Consider the following 19,577-nt stretch of genomic DNA (forward strand, 5'->3'; position numbering starts at 1 on the left):
CCAAAGGTGACACTTCCTCCATCAAAGGCCACTAGTGAAAGGAATTGATCTTTATCCCCGGACATGTGTCTTGAGCAACCACTGTCCAAATACCAATAGGTGTCTCCCTTCACTCTAGCCTGCAAGAGCAAATCAAACATTAGTTTTAGGAACCCAAACATACTTGGGTCCCTTTTCAACAACATTAACATCTTGTTGATCCTTTCTTCTCCACACATATTTTACACCCTTGCTGTTCTTATTAGCACTAATTTTCTTAGCTGGACATTCATGTATCTTATGTCCATTTTTACCACAATGAAAACACACATGCATCTCTTTAGTCATGACATACTTGCCTCGTTGATATTCTTTGATCCAGGTGGTTTCTCTGGGAGACCAGTTAGTCCTGGTTCTCTGTCTAGTATAACCAAGACCAACTTTTCCTCTGTTTCCTCTTGATGAAGTCAGGTAATTTAAGGATTCTTGAGCATTCAATAATTTGTCCACATGTCTATGACTATCATTAAGTTCTTTTTCTCTGGTTTCAAGTGTTTTAGTTAACAATTCGTTTTTCTCTTTAAGAAAATCAAAGTTACTTTTTAAAGCTTCGAATTGTAGATTAAGTTTTGAAACCATAGAGTCAATAGACATGTCAACAGTCACTGGTTGCTTGTCCTTTTTCAGTTGATTGATTTCCGCATGCAAATCACAAATATTACTTTCATACTTATCAATCGTATTACTGACATCTACACTGGTACCTGTAGGGGAAACAGTGAACTGTGCAGCTTTAAGTGAAGCAATTTCCTTGTGAGAGTTTTCCAGGTTGTAAGCCAATGTTTCAAAGGCCTTCAACAAGGAAGTTCTAGTACACGAATTTGCTTTACTTATAGCTACTGAAAAATCAAGAGTATCACTAGTGGTTGATAAGTCTCTAGGGAACCAGGAGGTCAGATCCTCTTCACCATCAATTGGTTCAAACGATCTTTCCTTTTCTAGTTCCACTTTACACTTGTCCAATTCAACCTCTAGTTCTGCTACTTGATTTTTTAGTTCATAACAGACTCCTTCTAGATGATCACAACTAGCAATAGCAATATTACATTCACCACGTTTTTCTTTTAATTCTCTTTTGCAAGTTATGTATGTTTCACTTAGTTTATAGCATTCATCTAGTAAGGAATCAATACAAGCAAGCATATTTTCTCTATCATATTCATGCATATCTTCTCTAATTTGCTCTAAGCTTACCTTGCGTTCATGTAGTACATCCTTCTTTGCCATAAAGCATTTGTTGAATGTACTGGTTCCCCCTCTGGTTCCTGGACCAGTGCTGTTTTCCTTGATGTTTGTAAAGGCAGTTAGGCAAACATCTGAGTTGGGTGATCCTTCTTCCTCATCTGACCCTGAGTCAGAGTCTCCCCACATGGAAGCTATCATGGCATTCTTGTATGCTTGTTTATCTCCGGATTTAGACTGTTTGTCATTCCACTTAGGACAATCTCGAATAAGATGTCCTTTTTCTCCACACTTGAAACATCCTGTAGAAGAAGAATTAGAGTTAGATTTTTTATAGTTTTTAAAATGCTTACCTTTGAAATTCTTTCTTTGATCTCGAAGAGATCTCTCAAATCTTTTTGCAATCATGCTAATTTCATCTTCATCATCTTCTACTGTTCCCTTAAGCGCCATGCCTCTTGCTGGTTCCTTCTCAGACTTAGAGTCAATCAGCATCTCATGAGTCATAAGGGAACCAATCAGCTGTTCCAGAGACAAGGTAGACAGATCCTTTGCTTCATATACTGCTGTTACCTTGGCTGTCCATGCATCTGTTAAACTACGCAATAATTTTCTCACAAGATCCTCGTCAGATAAATTTTTACCAAGAGATCTAAGATCATTTACAATAGTCATAAACCTACGAAAGCAATCATTGATTTTTTCATTTTTATTCATGGCAAACAATTCATATTTAGACATGATTAAATCAATTTTAGACCGTTTTACCTCACTGGTTCCCTCAAACGCAAGTTCAAGGGTGTCCCATATCTCCTTAGCACTACTGCAGCCAGATATACGATTTGTTTCGGTCTCACCTATTGCTTGTTGTATTATTGACATTGCCTTAGCATTCTTCTCCAGCAACTTGTAATCAGCAGTGACCAATTCGCTATCTTTCTTGGGAACCTGGTTCCCCTCAACATCTGTCTTGAGAATGATATTAGGACCATTTTTAACTACGAGCCAGCATTCATAATCAATACCCATGATAACATTCTGGATCCTGTTCTTCCACCAAGCATAATTATTTCCATTAAACTTGGGTGACTTGTTGTCATAACCGATTGCACTTAATTCTTGAGTACTCATTCTTAACTCCTCTAGATGTTACTCTTTCGAGAAGCTTAGGCTCTGATACCAATTGAAGGTTCAATGGGCACTCAAGAGGGGGGGGGGTGAATTGAGTGTTAAGTAATCGTTGGCTAATTTTGCTTCTTTTCGGATTATGTGTGAGGAACCAGTTGTGCTGGTTCCCGTACGCAGCGGAATATAAATAAGCAATAAAGAAGACAACAAATTTAACGAAATAAAACAAAGCAATAAAGAACACAACAAATTTAACGAGGTTCAGCCAACTCAGGCCTACGTCCTCCTATCCTAAGTTCTTTATTAATCTACTCCGAAAAACAAAGACAAAGAACACTCTGCTGTTCCCTACTCCGGGAACCAGCAAACCCCACACTCTACTCCGAGTGTGCTCTCGACTTACACTCGTAAGCCCAATGTGTTTGAACTCACAAACACTCACCCAGCCTTTAACCCCTTTGTTAAAGACTCAATACAAGAATCAAGAACTCCCCTTTGATCTCACTTCTACGAAGCTAATTAAGAGAAAATATTTAAGTACTAGAATGCTCTTGTATATGACTTGATGAATGGGATTAGTGCTTAAGTATATGCTCTCAAATAATTGCTCTTTTGATTTCTGGAGAGGCACACGAAATATGTGAAATAAGATGAGTTTATATAAGCTTAGATTCCTAAAACCTAGTTTCCTTAAATCACACAATCTTAGAGAATAAGATATAATGTAATTTTAGGAAAGTTTTTATCTTATTTGATTTAATCACAAAGATAGAATCAATTAAGATAAATACTCCTAGTTTTTAGGTAACCAAGAATATTTCATCTTATTTCCAGCTGCACAAAATATTTTCAAAATAATCTTTTCGAAAAAATCTTTTTGTAAAATCTTTTTCCAAAACGGCAGCTCGAATACAGTGAACCTGGTTCCCCGACCTGGTTCCCTGAATTGAAACATGTTATGAAACCTGTTCCAACTTTGTACCAGATTTCATATCATACTTCAATATACTTTTAAGCACTTATATAACCCAAACATGCAAGCATACTACGGAGCATATTACATGAAAACCTAGATAACATATTAAAGCATAAATCGTCTTTTCTTCATGTAATCTTCAAGACTTGAATCTTCCTTGAATACTTCTATTATGAGCAAACAATCTTTCTTCGAAATATCTTCGAAAGGCTTCTATGCTCCAAGTCTTGGAATCAACTCAACTACTGCACATGTAACATGGTTAATGCACAATAAAGAGTATGTGACTGCTTTACCACGTAGCAACCATGGAAACAGTACATACTGGTTCCCTACCAGTACATAACACTTTTATCATATAACTGTTCCCTGTATAAAGACAAGTTAGTTCAATAAGAAAACTCATGTAAGTAATAACTTGTCTGGGGAAACAGTGTTCTATGTTAGCTGGTTCCCCCAACTGTATCGAACACTTTCAAGGACCTGTTTCCCTTAGCTGTTTGTCATCATTCAAAACTATCAATCAAAACCTAAGGGACTCAACACATGTTAATACAAAGTTGGCTTAAAATCAAAAATGAAATAATGAAGGACATGAGTAGGTCAAGTCCAAATTCAATAACCCTTGCAAGAGAAGAAACTGCAGCTCATAGCTCCAGCTATTTTGACTTATTAAGCCAAAATTTGAGTTAAAGTCCTACTCTTTTAGCAAAACATTTTCAATAAATTTTCCAAATTAGGCAATGATTTACTAACAATCCGGCCTACCACCACCAGGCCATCCTTGTTCTTATGGCAATCCAAAAATTAAGAAAGTAAAAACAAAGTGTGGTCCCTACCTAACTTCCTATAATCCTATACTATATTGCTGGAGGTAGTTGAATAGTTGGCCATGATTAAATTAATTAGTCATGTTTGTTTGAAATAATTGACCAAAGAAATTACTAGTATGTGTTTTCTCTTAAGTAAAAATTTATAAATTTGACATTTTATTGTGCCTTTTCTAGAGCATATTATATTACATTTAGCTTGGAATAATGATGTTCATTCTATCAAGATATTTGATGAGCATCATAGCATGATCGATACATAACATACATACATTAATATACCTTGATTATTACCACTATATATCTCTTTTTATGACAAAATCTTGTACGTAGTAATAATCATTTGCCTTTTTGGTTAATCACAAGTAATCTTTCAAATGCTTACATTTTGCACGCAGTGATTTATAACAAAATTTGTGCGAGACAATCATCAATACAACTTACAGAAAAATAAGTACTTAAATCTCAAATTTCAACACGTTAACCAACTTGGTTAAAGTCTAATAAGGGAGCGATGTCCAAGATTCAAGATCAAATCTTATCCATGACCAACTTTCTTACACCGAAAAGAAAATTCAAGGTTGTCATGCATGAAATAAAACACATTACATTAAGCTAGCCTAGCTAGCAGCTTTATCTATTATTACAACAAGGCAAATAACAATCAAGGTCATCGATCGTGCATGCAATAAAGTTAATTTCATTGGTAGAACTAGGGTTAGATAAAAACAATTTTTATTGTATGTTTCATTAACATGTACACCTAAATTTTAAGGCTTTAAGCCTTTAATTTACAGCAATTATAACACTTTATAAATACAAACTTCTTGACAACTCTTCCTCAAAAACATTACAGCAGTATTTTCGGGTGGTCCACTTTCTATGATCTTTAGGTGCAACCGTGAAAGTAGAGGGGAAATTGCAATTAATTAATATCATCAAACTCACTTCCTAGTTCTTAAGGCCTTTATATACTCCTATTCATAAACTTCAGTTCATTCATCTTATACTTGTTTGGGTTAAAAAGCTGGTCATTTTCTGTCAATACTAAAGATACATTATAATGGAAACTACATTAGCTATCTTCCTGTTTTTAACATTATTACTTTCATTTATGTCTTCCTTTGTTGTTGGTCAGAATGGTCCTCGGGCTTTCTTCGTGTTTGGTGACTCACTCGTGGATAGTGGTAACAATAACTTCCTTGCCACCACTGCTCGCGCTGATTCACCTCCCTATGGTATCGACTACCCTACACACCGTGCCACTGGGAGGTTCTCCAATGGACTTAACATCCCTGATATCATCAGTTAAGTTTCACAACATTTATGTTGCGTGTTATATTGTTAAGTCTTTAAGTCTTTGTGTTAGGCTAATGTGTTTTTTTTACTTCTTATGATTAGGTGAAAGACTTGGTTCACAACCTACATTGCCATACTTGAGTCCCGAGCTAACGGGGCAGAGGCTACTAGTTGGAGCTAATTTTGCTTCAGCTGGGATAGGAATCCTCAATGACACCGGAATTCAGTTTGTAAGAATCAACCAAATTTATGTCACATTCATATTGTTTTTGCAATTTCTTTGTTAGTATTGTCTTAACGCTATATGAAACTACTGATTGTTTTACATGGTAGGATTATATGACAAAATAACAGCTTTATTTGTGTAAGTATGAGCATGTATGTTATTTTCACTGACAATGTGGTAAGTACAAATTGATGAAAAAAAAGCATCCATGTTAGAAGTACTGCCTTGCTTTACATGGTCCAATTTCGAATGTGACAACTTTCTATTATTGGCTTACTGCATGGCTTATGTAGCCTTTGCTCTTCAATTATTGAACATTTTGCAGACTTGTAAGTCTCTCTAACCTAAGCTAGTTGAATGTACTATATTATATAGTCTATACAATAATGTATGATAAATGTAGTTCATTAATTCCCACGTCTCCATGAATGTACAATAGTTTGATTATACTATATTTGGAAAATTGCATAGATCTTTCATACAAAAAATTTGGTACTCTATTACTGAATGCCATTGTTCTTCTTGCTGGCTCATAATGTAGCATGTTTACTAGTTAAAAAAAATACTTGCTGTGATATGTAACGAAAAGGTCTCATAGATTTTCTTGTTAGACAATTACTGAAGTACTCGAAAAAAATAACTGATACTGCATTTTTTTCAGCTGAACATAATCAGAATCTACAGGCAGCTAGATTATTTCCGTCAGTACCAACAAAGAGTGAGAGCCTTAATCGGAGAAGCCGGAGCAAAACAACTAGTAAACCGAGCTCTGGTGCTGATCACCCTTGGTGGCAATGATTTCGTTAACAACTATTACTTGGTTCCTTTCTCAGTCAGATCTACCCAGTTCACACTCCCTGCTTATGTTGATTATCTCATACAAGAGTATAGCAGGATTCTTGAGGTGAAAACTAATCTTATTTTTATCTTATATAAACTAGTGTAACACAATTTTATTTGTTACATTTACCTGCAAATTGCAGTACTAAGCTGTCACATGAAAACATAAATGCTATAAATTAAAGCAAGATTACCAAATATATGCTTTTTGTTAATGTCACAGACTTTGTTACCACAATGCATTTTATGCATCCATGTAGAACTTTTTGTTGTTTACATTTATGACTATATTATGATAGTAGTTGCTAGATCCATGTTAAGATTTAGTACTTTTTATGTGATGTTTTTAAAGAACTATAGTTGTTACATGTTAAAAGTAAAAGTGTACAATGATCAACACACGTAAAATGAACATACTAGCTCACCATGCCAGCTCGATTAGCCAGATTAATTATTAGCCATTTTTTTTTTCACAAAAATGGACCGGACTAGCCCGTCTATTTTGTGACTCATTATTCCTGGTTTCTCCATACCTAGCAAGCCTAGCCTGCACGAACTGGTTGATGATTACCTCTATATATAAGCACACATATATACAAATTTTGATGCAGAATGGAATCATAGGTTTACATGCTTAATTACTTGGAATTAATGTTGCAGAAATTGTACGATTTGGGAGCTCGAAGAGTCCTAGTAACAGGGACTGGACCACTAGGGTGTGTACCATCAGAGATAGCACAAAGAGGCAGAAATGGAAATTGTGCAGAGGAACCACAAAGGGCAGCTGCTTTGTTCAATCCTCGACTTGTTGACATGATCAGTAAGCTTAACAACAAAGCTGGCTCGAATGTGTTCGTTGCTGCTAATGCATTTAAAATGCATATGGATTTCATTGAAAGCCCTCAATCATATGGTAATATCTCAAAGATTTTACTAGCTTTCTTTAATAATCCTTGAAGACATATATATGCCGTATATATAAAAATTCAGGGGATATATATATAATATAAGGCCTCTCAAGTAACATTTTTGGTTTTATGTAGGATTTGTGACATCAAAGGTGGCATGTTGTGGACAAGGACCATACAATGGACTAGGAATTTGCTCAGTGGTATCAAATTTATGTCCAAATAGGGATGCATACGCGTTTTGGGATGCCTTTCACCCAACAGAGAAGGCGAATAGGTTGATCGTTGAGCAGATTTTGAGTGGCAACACAGACTACATGCACCCCATGAACCTCAGCACTATAATGGAGCTGGATTCTAGAGTTTGATGAAGTGATAAGCTTATGTATCGTATCGTAATATCTATTTACTTTGCTAGGGAGAAATAGGTAGTCCTTGTTAAGTTATGCATGTCATGTATCATCGTATCGTATCGTAGTGATGAGTAATTTGTACGTTGCATGTCGGCCTAGTTGTGTTTGGGGGGCTAAGAGGAGTTTTTTAAATGGAGAAGACTAGAACTGTTTGAAGATGGTGTAACCTAATAAGTAATAGATGGATTATTATGTTCAAGAAAATCAAATCAAACTCCTTTTTGAATTTGTTCTCTTTATAGAATTGAAGGTTAATAAATTATGCATGGCAAAATTAAACTTATTAGCAAACTATGCAGCAAAAATGGTGAACCAATCCTTCATGCATGGTTGCGTGAACACGAATGGTAGATAGAGCTATGGATTCCAATAAATTCGCCTTCCTTACAAGATCTGTACATATCAACTTGCATTGATTAATCAACAAATTAATTGCAATTTGTGTAACCTATATGACCGTGACAATAGATTGATTAATCAACAAGTTAATTGCAATTTGTGTAACCTATATGACCGTGACAATAAATTAATGAATCAAGCTGAAAAAAACAATTTACTAGAAAAAATTGGCATGAAAAGTGAAATGAGGATCAATCTCGTAGAGTAGGTGGCTCATAACTGCAGCTCATGCAGATATCACTCCAGGTTCCAACTATTCAAACTAATCAACAATTGTCACAATTAATTAAAGCTAATTATCAAATTAAAGTCCTAAACTATCGGCAAAACCTCATTTAAGGGGTGTTCTAGTTTTAGGCAATGCATTATTATTAGCAATTCCATCATCTTTTTCTCTTATGGTAGTACTCCAATTAAGATGAAAAAGAATGGTCCCTATTCTATACTAACTTGCCGGAGCTATTTGAATAGTCGAAAAGTCTATCGAATCACCACCTTGTAATCTTATGGGCTACACTATTCCGGGTGCCTAACAGTGTTCTTCAATTGATCATTAATTAAAACCTTCTGTAATAGTGTTGGATTTTAGACTCTTGAGGCTAATGCAGAAGAAAGTAATTTGCATACTAGCTAGTCAAATTACTCATTTACTTTATGCTAATTAAGGAGAAATTACAGCTAATTTGTTCCTTTGTTTTCTATTGAATATGCCAAAAGGAAAATGGGTTTGTCAAGCTAAGAAGTCAAATAAAACAGATAATGCACCAGTGATGCTTGTTCATGCCCTTCATGGTTCTTAGACAATTATGCATATTGCACTAAGTAAGTACATATTGATCAATGATGAAAGTCAAATTTAGATATCAATTAACTAATTGGTCTCTCAACAAATGATCTAAGTAAACCTTTTGAATATCTTTGTACAAAGTTTCAAAGACATTAGAGCTGTCCTTGTTTGATTGTGACTCGAAATCTAGTAGGGCTGATTTTGAATGCATATATATCTCAAACTATAAATGATTTTGAGATGATTCAAATTGGAGGTGATAGCTTGCTTCAAGATCTTTCCAACGATAGGTCATATGTCTAATTCCAATAAGAAACGAGAAAGTTATGGCCATTTAAAGAAGAACTGACGCTGCTGGAAATATTGCTGACGAAGTACGCGACTAGGCACGTCCGTGCCTAAAAGAGGCACGCCCATGCCTAGTCGAAATTTCAGTTTTTTTGGTCCGGTTTTAGCTTAATTATTTTAGGAATAATTTCCTAAAATTATATCTTTTTCATGACGGCTATTTGAGTATACTTAGGGAACAATTTTAGGGTTTAATTAGGGTTTCCTTATGTTATAAAAGGACCCTTTAGTTGATCAATTCGATCATACCTTTTGAGCCATTAGACTCAGGACTCCTTGTATTATTCTCTCGTTCTTTCTCCATTATAGTGAAGAAGCTCTCGAATCCCCCACCCGTGGATGTAGGTCAAATTGAACAAACCACGTAAATCCTTGTGTTTTTTGTTTATCTTCTTTATTGCTTTTTTCGTTCTTATTTTTTCATTGACTTGTTTGATCAAACACAATTACACCCGTTTTTCCTACTAACATTGCAACTTTTATTTGTTGCTTTTCGTTTTATTAAACACCTATTTGACAATATAAATCCCATCATCCATCTTTTACGACCTTGCCCTAATGAACGGTAACTTTTAATGCACTTTTTTTTTTGTTTGTTGTTGTTGTTGTTGTAGATTATCAATCTATTGTTCTAATTTCTTTTTACTACTTGATGGTATTCATGGACATATGATTATGAGAAAATAAAAGTTTGTCACTTTGATAAATAAAAGATGCATATCAATAAGAAATTATGTATATGAGCTAACAATTTTTCACCAAGTAGGCAAATATAGCCTTTTAAATTTGTTGATTTTTTAGCTTACTTTGAGCAACTTAAATCTAGTTCTCGAACCATTTTAACAAACAAAAAAATGTCATATTGAGTGAATATTTTTGTTGATTCAGTTACAATTTTACCACTCTACATATTTTTTGTATTTTGTCCATCATGATGATAATAAAATTACTTGTTAAGTGATTTAATCCGATCCCAAAGAATTTGCATTTTTTAAAAAAAAAATTAAACAGATTGACAAATTTTTTGAAAGCAAGATTTTACTCTTTTTTTTTTTCCTTCTTTTGAGGGGTATAGAGTTACTAATGCTTACACTCTATTGTAGGTAAATATACCTACGCCCTCACCCCCCACCCCACCCCCACCCCCACCCCCACCCATTTACCTCTCTTCTAAATAAAGTCTCCAAAAAAAAAAAAAAACAGATTATATACTTGTATATATCACCATTGTTATAGCTTGATTCTATGGTTTTCTCTCCAAAAACATTCATCCTTCATTTTATCACCTTCAAAAAATTTCACTATCTCCATTTTCTCTCCAAAAACCTTCATATTCAATTTTCTCTATCTAAAAACCTTCATATTTTCCATCATAAAAGTTTAATCATCATCTATTCACGTCACCTCTTACCGGAGCTTCATTGTTGACGCAAATTCATTGATAAGGTATTAACTTCTCTCTCTTTTATTCATTTCAACAATTTGATATAATTTTTAAATGATGATTTGATTACTCTAATTTTTCCCCAAATTAATTGTCAAATCTTAGAAAGAAAACTTAATATATTGGTTGAATTATATCAATGTTTGATGTACTCTTGTGTTGAATTAGTTTATAATGTGTTGTTATATTATAAAATTATTAGACATAAAAAATTGGAAATAGAGGGCTAACTTTCTGGATTGTTTGATCTATTTCATCAGATTTTTGAGATGTAAATTTAGTTTACTGTGAAAAAATAATTTTTGAAAAATGTTCACTTTCGTTTTGATAGATGTTCATTAGCGTATTAGTAAATGGTCATTCACATATCAATCGTCGAGCATTAGAATTCTGATAAATGTTCATATTATTGTCATCTTTATCAAATATTCTCTCTAGTATTAAAGACTTTGAGTAAAAGTTTGCGACTACTTATACTTTTTTTGTGGAAGTAAGTAATTTTTATAATTATAGTTGAATTATGTTAATGTTTGATTTTTGTTCAAATTTTGTGTTAAATTAATTCATGACGTGATTTTATGCTATTAATAAATTGTTGGCTAAACTTTTGAAAATTGTGTACAATTTGTTCTAGTTTTTATGATTATTTTGACTAATAATGGATTTTTTTTTATTTTTTTTTCATGTTTATCCATTCTCATATTGAGAAATGCTCATTTTGATCTATATATATGTTCATTCACATACTAATTGATGACAATTTAAACTTTGATAAATGTTCGTTTGGATTGTTATATAAGTACATTCTCATATTGAAAAATATTCACTTGGATTTTAATACACGTTCATTTCATTCTCATATTTAGGAATGCTCATGAGTTTCACTTGGATATTAATACTACATACATGTAATTTTTTTTTTATTGATAATGTTTATTCAAATATTAATACATAAATTCTTCATCCTAGCTTGGATATATGTATATTTATATATTTATATAATGCTCATTTGTAAATTATATGCAATGCCCTATATATTAAATTTATTTAAGACTAATTCACACATGTTAGTGTACATAAGTGCACAAATAAATAAAAAACCGTTTATATTCAATGTTCAATTTAAGATAATTAGATGTTCGTATTTAATAATGATAATGAAGCATATGTAACAATTAGTTAATAAAAATCTAAGAAAAAAAAAATTAACTAATGCTCATTTAAATGTGATACATGTTCATTCTCTTTGCATTACATGGTCATTCTCACAATAAAATATGTTCATTTGCAATCTAAATATCTAAACATATTCATTTAGTTTATACAGGCTAATTCTCATATTAAAAGATATTTATTTCAATTTTTAATACTTGTTTGTTATTATATAAAAAAATGCTCAATTGAATTTTTATATTTGTTTATTCTTGTATTGAAAATGTTCATTTGACTTTTGTTATGTGTTCATTTTTATATTGAAAGATGTTCATATATAATTTACTACTTGTTCATTCTCATATTGAACTATGTTCATTTATGGCAATGTGTTCAAATTAGTTTCGTAAATGTTTATTTAATTATCCTGTTTTGTTTATAGTGTCTTTTGATTGTTACTAACATTTTTCTTTAAAATATTTTGATCTCTTATTACACAGGACAATGAAATAAAGTTGAAGACGATTATGTATATATTGAGAAAAGATACGTATAAAGGAAAACGAACAAACATCATAAAAGTCGAAGGGGTACGACCGTATGACAAGGACGATGATCCTATGTACTCTTTATTTATACCAAATGTATTAATTAAATTAAAAGACAATGATCATTTTGTAAGCACATATATATGATATGTAAATTTTTGAAGTTTATTAAGATTTGCACTTTTTATTTTTATTGTTAATAAAATTAAGCATTTGTACATTTGAAAAGTTAAAAGAGTTTCTTTTTATGCTTAAGAAACAATGAGTATGTATTAATTTAAAATGATATTATAATTGTAATTGAATTAATTTTATTCTACATTGAAAGATATTTTTTTTTTTCAAACTAAGCCTATTAATTTATCTAATTAATAAGACAAATCAATAAGAAAAACTGTCTAAAAATAAAAATGGAAAATACTAACTTGAATATAGCACGTATGATAGATATGGGGTAATGGAAAATACTAATTTGAATATAGTACGTATGATAAAAATGAGATGCAAACAGAGCTAACTACACATAGGTGTAGGTAAAAATTTGTAATTGAAAAATTTTACTTTGGGTTGATGATATAGGCAAAAACTGAAAAACCCAAAAAAATGCAAGCCCAATTCAGCCATTTGGTCCCTCCCCCCCCCCCCCCCCCCCCCCCCCCCCCCCCCCCCCCCCCCAACCCAAAAAAAAAAATCAAAATCCCTTTCTTGGAGAAGAATGAAAGACCTCAACATACAGAGAGGAGAGAGCTACCTTCTTGTGATTCTTCACTACTAGAAATCGCACAAAAATATTAATAAAAAAAATCAATCTTTAGAGGAGAGAGAACGGAGGTAGAAGAAGATGGGATTGACGAATTTTGTAGTGACAGTAGCAGCAGTTGGTGCTGTTATTCTTCTTGCCAAAAGCGACGTTAGACAATCTGCTGCTGTTTTCCGTCGCAATGTTCGTCACATTCGTAATTGGCTTGAAGAAGAATCATCTGCTGCTTCCAAGTATATTACTTTTTTATTCTCTCTCTTTAATTTTTTAGATTATGGGTGTTTGTTATTTTTGCAATATTTGTTGAATAAATTTTTGTCATTTTATGATTTTATTGTTTGATGGGTTTTATTGCTTGTTTGTGACTGCTGTTCGATGAAATTTAGGTTTTGGGTTTCAAGGGTTGATTGTGAATTTGGGTCATTGTTTTGATCATGAGGGTACAAGACGAAGTTGTTTGTGGGTCAATCATGATTTTTGATGATATTTAGCAAAACCCAGATGTTAAATTATATTGTACATATAGTGGGTTATGTTATTCGGATTCTTCGATTACCTGAAGTATAAGTGTGAGTAGATCCTCGACATTTTGACGTGGGTATGGAAACTTCGACCCTTCATATAGGACAATTATTATGGAAATTTTCATGGAGAAGTTGAGTTAGACTCTTGGACATGTACGCATGTCTGATTTGAGTTCCCAAGTCCAAGTAACACAGGCAGTCATGTAACTCAGTGAGGCTAAAGGAAGATCTCAATAGTAGAGAATACAGAATAGAAATTAGGAAGTTTGAGGCAATTTTGTGCAGTTGAGGAGTTTAAAAGGGGTGAGTTTCTGTATATGAGGTAAAGAAAATTGACTATGTTGAAATATGCTACTCCTGTACTCTGTTATAAGTTCAAGGATTTATCGAGGTCTGCTACTTTAGATTTTATTAAGCCACTGAACAAATGAAATGATCAATTTGAGTGGGGTCTTTATACCATGTGGTAGTATAAATGGTTGGCTCAAGAGTTTATTACTTATGAGGTTGTTGTGAATACTGCGGTGAATGTTCCGATGTTGAGCTAATTGTGACAGTATGTGAAAACCAAGCCTTGTGGAACTGAGAATTATAATCAATTAATGAAGAATTATTTTTATATATAGGTCATAGGCTATTGTTGAAGAAGTCAGGGGAAATTTTATCAAGCAAACCTTTGTTGAGGAGTTTAAAATAGTCATCTAAGGTGTGCTTTGTGTAAAAATTGGGAAATGAAACCACTGTGAAGGAGACTATCAAATTGGTGCTCTTTTATAAGTGTAGAATCCTATTGAGTATTAATGTTGAGTCAAAAATTAGAGAATAGGTATTGAGAAATCTTACCAGTTTTGTGCACTATTGTTGAGGAGGCTAAAAGAGGATGAGATCTTGTGTTTGAGTTAATGAGATTTGACTAAGTTGAAATATTCTAACCAATGAAATGAATCGGGTTTAGTCGGGTCTTTATCTCATGTGGTAGTATAGATTGTTGGTTTATTGTCACGGGTCATCTTTCACACCAAGGATGGGCGTCGAATGGGTCACTAGGCAATACGGCATAATCGTGTCTAGGGGGCTTGCCCTTGGTGCCTAGCAGCACACTTTCTGTTATAGAGCTTTATTTTGTTATGGCCTTGTATTTCTAATGAACACCCATTTGACAGTATCACAATAATGAGCCTTTTTTTTTGGAGGGGGAAATGGGCTCTAAATGTACTCAATTTCAGGGGTCCACCATATTTTGGGTCAAGGATCATCATGGAAGTGTTGATTTTCCTAGATGAGGTCCCGAAATATGGGTTTGGGCAGCAAGAAGTTCGGAAAACGCGGGAGAGTTATAGAAGGTTCCAAACATCTCTTGGAGGTTCAAAGAAGATCTTGTACATAGTAGAAGGTTTCTAGGTTCTTCTATGTATGTACATAAGTAGTGTAATGTTCTAGAATGTCCTAGGCTTCTCTTGTACATTCTAGCATATATGTGTGTAGAACCTCCTTGTATGTAGATCCTTTGGAGGTGGGAATACTCTAGATGGCAGTCTAGAACCTTCCATTTGAGGAGGTTAGGAAGAATCTAGAGAAACCTTGTAAGTAGGATGGAGCACTATAAATAGACTCCTACAGAAACCTTGTACATATGAGCCAACACCTTCAAGTTGTATTCTCTCTTCAAGTAATCAAAGAATACTTTGAAAACACTTGTGAACAGTCTTTCTCCTACTTAGCCTACAATCGTAGCACACTTAGCTTGACAAATTCAAGGGAGTCATGGATTACTATAAATAGGCTAAGAAGTAGAAGAGCAAATTAAGTCAAATTGCCCTTATTTATTCACACAAGAACCACTACTTGTAAATTTACAGTTGTTGGATTTTGTTACTTAAGTTTATGATTTTGTGAATGTGATTTGTGCTCTTATACCATTCTTGGTATGTGTTTACCTGATTATATTCTCCCTTGTTTTTAATTGGAAAAATTAACAACAACAAACCAAACTTTGCTCCATTTTCCCAAAATGAACCAAACCTTTAAATCTTCCCAAAATAAACACATATTTGTATTTTTTCTCCCATATTAAACCAAGCAGGTAAGTTGACCTGTTATACCAGGTTGCAATCCACGTGTCGTCTCCTCATTGGTTAATTTTGTTAAAAAAAATTGATAATTTAAATAAATTATTTATTTCATTTTTAAAATTTTGATAATAATAAAAAAAAAACCACCCTTTCTCCACCACTGCCAGCCCCTCCTCCCCTGCCAGCGCCCAACCCGATTTTCCGGCACCGGAAACCACCACCCCTCCTTCTCTCCCACTCACGGCAGCGCAGCCTTCCTCTTTCCCCATTCCCGCTGCCCCCGACACCGCCCCTCCCCCCATTCCCGCTGCCCCCGACACCGCCCCTCCCCCCTTTCCCGCAACTGGAAACGCTACAAAAGTTTAAACGAATTAAACCACATGAAACGACCTCTGACAACGGAGTAGTATTGTTAGCAATGGTGATTGGTGATAGTAGCTATATGATCTCCGACAACGGAGTTTTTCTCGAAGACATGTATGGCGGCGATTGAGGAGGGTTCCGGCGAGTATTTACAGAGGAAATGGGAGACTGGCGCGCTGGAGATTTCGCTTTCAATGATGGTTGGAGGTGGCTGAGAGGAGAGAGATTGGGAGGGAAGAAGAAGAAGGAGTTGGAGAAAGAGGAGATATGGGAGAAGTTTTAGTGGTTTCATGATGGGGGGAAGGGGGGAGGAGGGGCTGGTAGTGGGTGGGGGTCTGAGTTTTTTTTTTTTTTTTTGTTTTTTTTTTAATTTTTTTAAATTTTTTTGTTAATTTAAAAAAGGTAATTAAAGGAAAATAAAAAGTGACCGCTTGTTTAGGTCACAAGTCATTTTGGTTTAATATAGGAGAAAAAAAAATACAAACTTGTGTTTATTTTGGGAAGATTTAAAGGTTGGTCCATTTTGGGAAAATGGAGCAAAAATTGGTTCGTTGTTGTTAAATTTTCCTTTTTTATAAAGTGTATGAAATTTACCTTAGATTTAGACAAGGACAAGAAATTAAGAACTTGTTGGCATCTTCTAAATGGTTGCTTCTGGAGGTAATTTAGACAAGAAAATTAAAAGATTTTTGTCTAATTAAAAAAAAATTAATTAAAATAATTTTGTCTTCTAGAAAATAATTAATTTTTTTTAGTTTTAATCTTCCAATTTTTCCTTCAAGATAATTAAATTTTTTTTTTCTTCCAGATAATTTTCTAAATTATAACAAATCTAAATTTAATTTTAAATTACAACATTTTTTTAAAATTTTTTGTAATTTAATTAATCTTCCAGAAAAAAATTAAAAAAATCAGACAATAAATTTTTTGTCTAAATTAGACAAAAAAAAAATATACAAGATAAAGACAAAATCTGAGACAAAAATTTTCAAGCTGTTTTACTACTACGTTGGTTACCATCGTTGAAACCACTACACAACCAATGTACTTCTGCAGTTTGGCCATCCTTTGTGAAAAACACAAACTGTAATTATCTAAAATCACCAAATATAGAAATGAGCTTTGTTGTCGTTTGTGTACATATTTCAAAATTTACTCAAGAGTTACTAACCTTTTCTCATCCTCTATTGACCTATCACTAGGCATCACAAAAAAGTGCTGAATTAACCAATCCTCTGTCATCCATTGGGCTCATTCGGTGTGGGGTTTATGATTTAATTATTTGGCTATCATATAGAATTGAGTGGATCTATATTGATCTTTGATTTATGTACTATTTCTTTCAGATTGGCAGACTTCTATGCTGGATTATTGCTTTTCTGTGAAATGATATTGGGAAAGCTTCATGTGTGCTTTTATGGTTGTACTTGGCATTTAACATAGTCCAATCATGTCATTGACTCTTGTTAAGATTGTTATTGCTTTGCTCACATATGGTGGTGAATAGGGATGTCAATGGGGCGGGGCGGGGCGGATTGTTGGCCTTTCCATCCCCATCCCCACCTAAAATTTTCTTCCCATCCCCGCCTGGCGCGTACAATTCCAAAATCATCCCCGCCTCACCCCCCACTTGGATATCCACCCCCACCTAATCCCCACCCAAAACCCGCCTAACCCTGCCTTCCTAATACACAATCCTACATAATTAATATAGGTTACAATAAAAAAAATAAATAAAAAAAAAAATCATTGTTAATATTACTCACTTTTTTGTTTATAATATAAATGTATTACAAAGTATTATATTTACTATTTTATTTTACATAATTTTCTTATAAAATAGTATAAAAGTATATAATTTTTTAATATATAGATGTGGATATGGGGTGGGGATGAGGTGGGGATGGGGCGGGTACAGCCTAAAATCCACCTTGCCCCACCACACGCCAAACCGAGACCCATCCCCGCCCTACTGGGGTGAGGATGGGGCGGGTCTCCTACTTGACCCGTCCCACTGACATCCGTACTGGTGAATGAGATTTCTTATACAAAATATTTAATAGAGGTAATTAGGTGTGGGAGACTGGGAGTGGAGATAGACCTCGTAAATTATCAAGCTTAATTCAATTTCGTTCCATTTTTTTCAAATGGCAGGGGCACCAATTCAAAGATATCGAGCTAGACTTGGCCATTAAAAAAGCATATTTCGGGATATGGGAATGAAAATTGTATAACATGTACGATCTACCCCTCTTCTCTAGTCAACTTCATATGGTTGTGTGATAAAAGTGAGGAATTTGCCCTAACTATCACTCTTTATTCTCCTCTTCACTTATGATTAATCTACCTTAGTCACTAGCTGTAGTATGAGATTTTTACGTTTTTTATGTGGACTTTAGATTGTAGGCACACAAGATGAATTCAGATATGTGGAGAAAATTCAATTATATTGTTGCTTGTAATGGGTGGAGGCTTGTAAAGGGGTTAAAAAAACCAATATTTCTATGATGTACTTGTAAGATATGTTAACAAGAGAGTATCTTTGCCCAAATGCATTCATATGGAAGTACTGTCATTTTTTTCAGTTACTTAATCACCAAATCACCAATACAGAAGCTTGTGTTTTTGAGCATTTCAGTTTAATGAGTTTTACTAATTTGCCTCTTTCAGGTCTGCTGAGAAGGCAAAACCCAAAGAGCTGGATAAAGATATTCATAAAAAAGACAAGTAGTCGTTTTTGGCGAATAGTTCAGGCTACGCACGGGTCAACAGAAATATTATGAAGAGAGATAAACAGTAGATTTTGTCATATGTACATGGAAGAGATAATTTTGTGCTTTAGCTCCCATGAACAAGCTAATTCTTACGAGGTTCTTAGGTTCAGCTTGCAGTCGACGTGATGGAGAAGAGTAATGTGGCTTACATAATTCTCATTATGCAGTCTTGTTCTTGTGTGATGGATATGGTTTTGTAAAACATTTTTTGTAGATGGAGATAATAGTTGCATTGTGTGATCGCTTGAATCATTTTGTGATCTTAATAAATTTGATATCTTATAAATGCTTATGATATCTTATAAATACAATTTTGACTAGCAGTTTAATAAAGTTTGGTAAACTCATAACATATTAAGAAATACGAGTAAATAATAACAAAGAAATACAAGGTTCATGGTGCTATGTATTGATTGATTATTGATTTCAAACCATCAAAATTCAGTAGTAAATGGTGTTACTTTATCGTACAATAGTGATGGTATGAAAATAAAATGTGTTTTGCTCATTTGAATTTACAATATCTCAAATGATCAAAAAATTACCGTAAATAAGCACGTGCAAC

The 19,577-nt window shown here is 33.8% G+C and overlaps 2 protein-coding genes across 2 annotated transcripts; both read left to right on the forward strand.

The window, feature by feature from the left end:
- The first annotated feature begins 5,016 nt into the window (after positions 1-5,016).
- Positions 5,017-8,067, forward strand: LOC110736038 (GDSL esterase/lipase LTL1-like). Its single transcript, XM_021916195.1, has 5 exons — positions 5,017-5,462; positions 5,557-5,684; positions 6,342-6,584; positions 7,181-7,433; positions 7,564-8,067. Exons 1-5 carry the CDS (start codon positions 5,219-5,221, stop codon positions 7,794-7,796), a joined length of 1,101 nt encoding a protein of 366 aa, XP_021771887.1. The 5' UTR covers positions 5,017-5,218; the 3' UTR covers positions 7,797-8,067.
- Positions 8,068-13,200: 5,133 nt separating this feature from the next.
- Positions 13,201-19,299, forward strand: LOC110736732. The gene is made up of 2 exons (XM_021917027.1): positions 13,201-13,512; positions 18,909-19,299. The coding sequence occupies exons 1-2, from the start codon at positions 13,361-13,363 to the stop codon at positions 18,967-18,969; spliced, it is 213 nt and encodes a 70-aa protein (XP_021772719.1). The 5' UTR covers positions 13,201-13,360; the 3' UTR covers positions 18,970-19,299.
- The last annotated feature ends 278 nt before the right edge of the window (positions 19,300-19,577 follow it).

Source organism: Chenopodium quinoa, unplaced genomic scaffold (assembly GCF_001683475.1).
Source record: "Chenopodium quinoa cultivar QQ74 unplaced genomic scaffold, ASM168347v1, whole genome shotgun sequence".
NCBI classification, from domain to species: domain Eukaryota; kingdom Viridiplantae; phylum Streptophyta; class Magnoliopsida; order Caryophyllales; family Amaranthaceae; genus Chenopodium; species Chenopodium quinoa.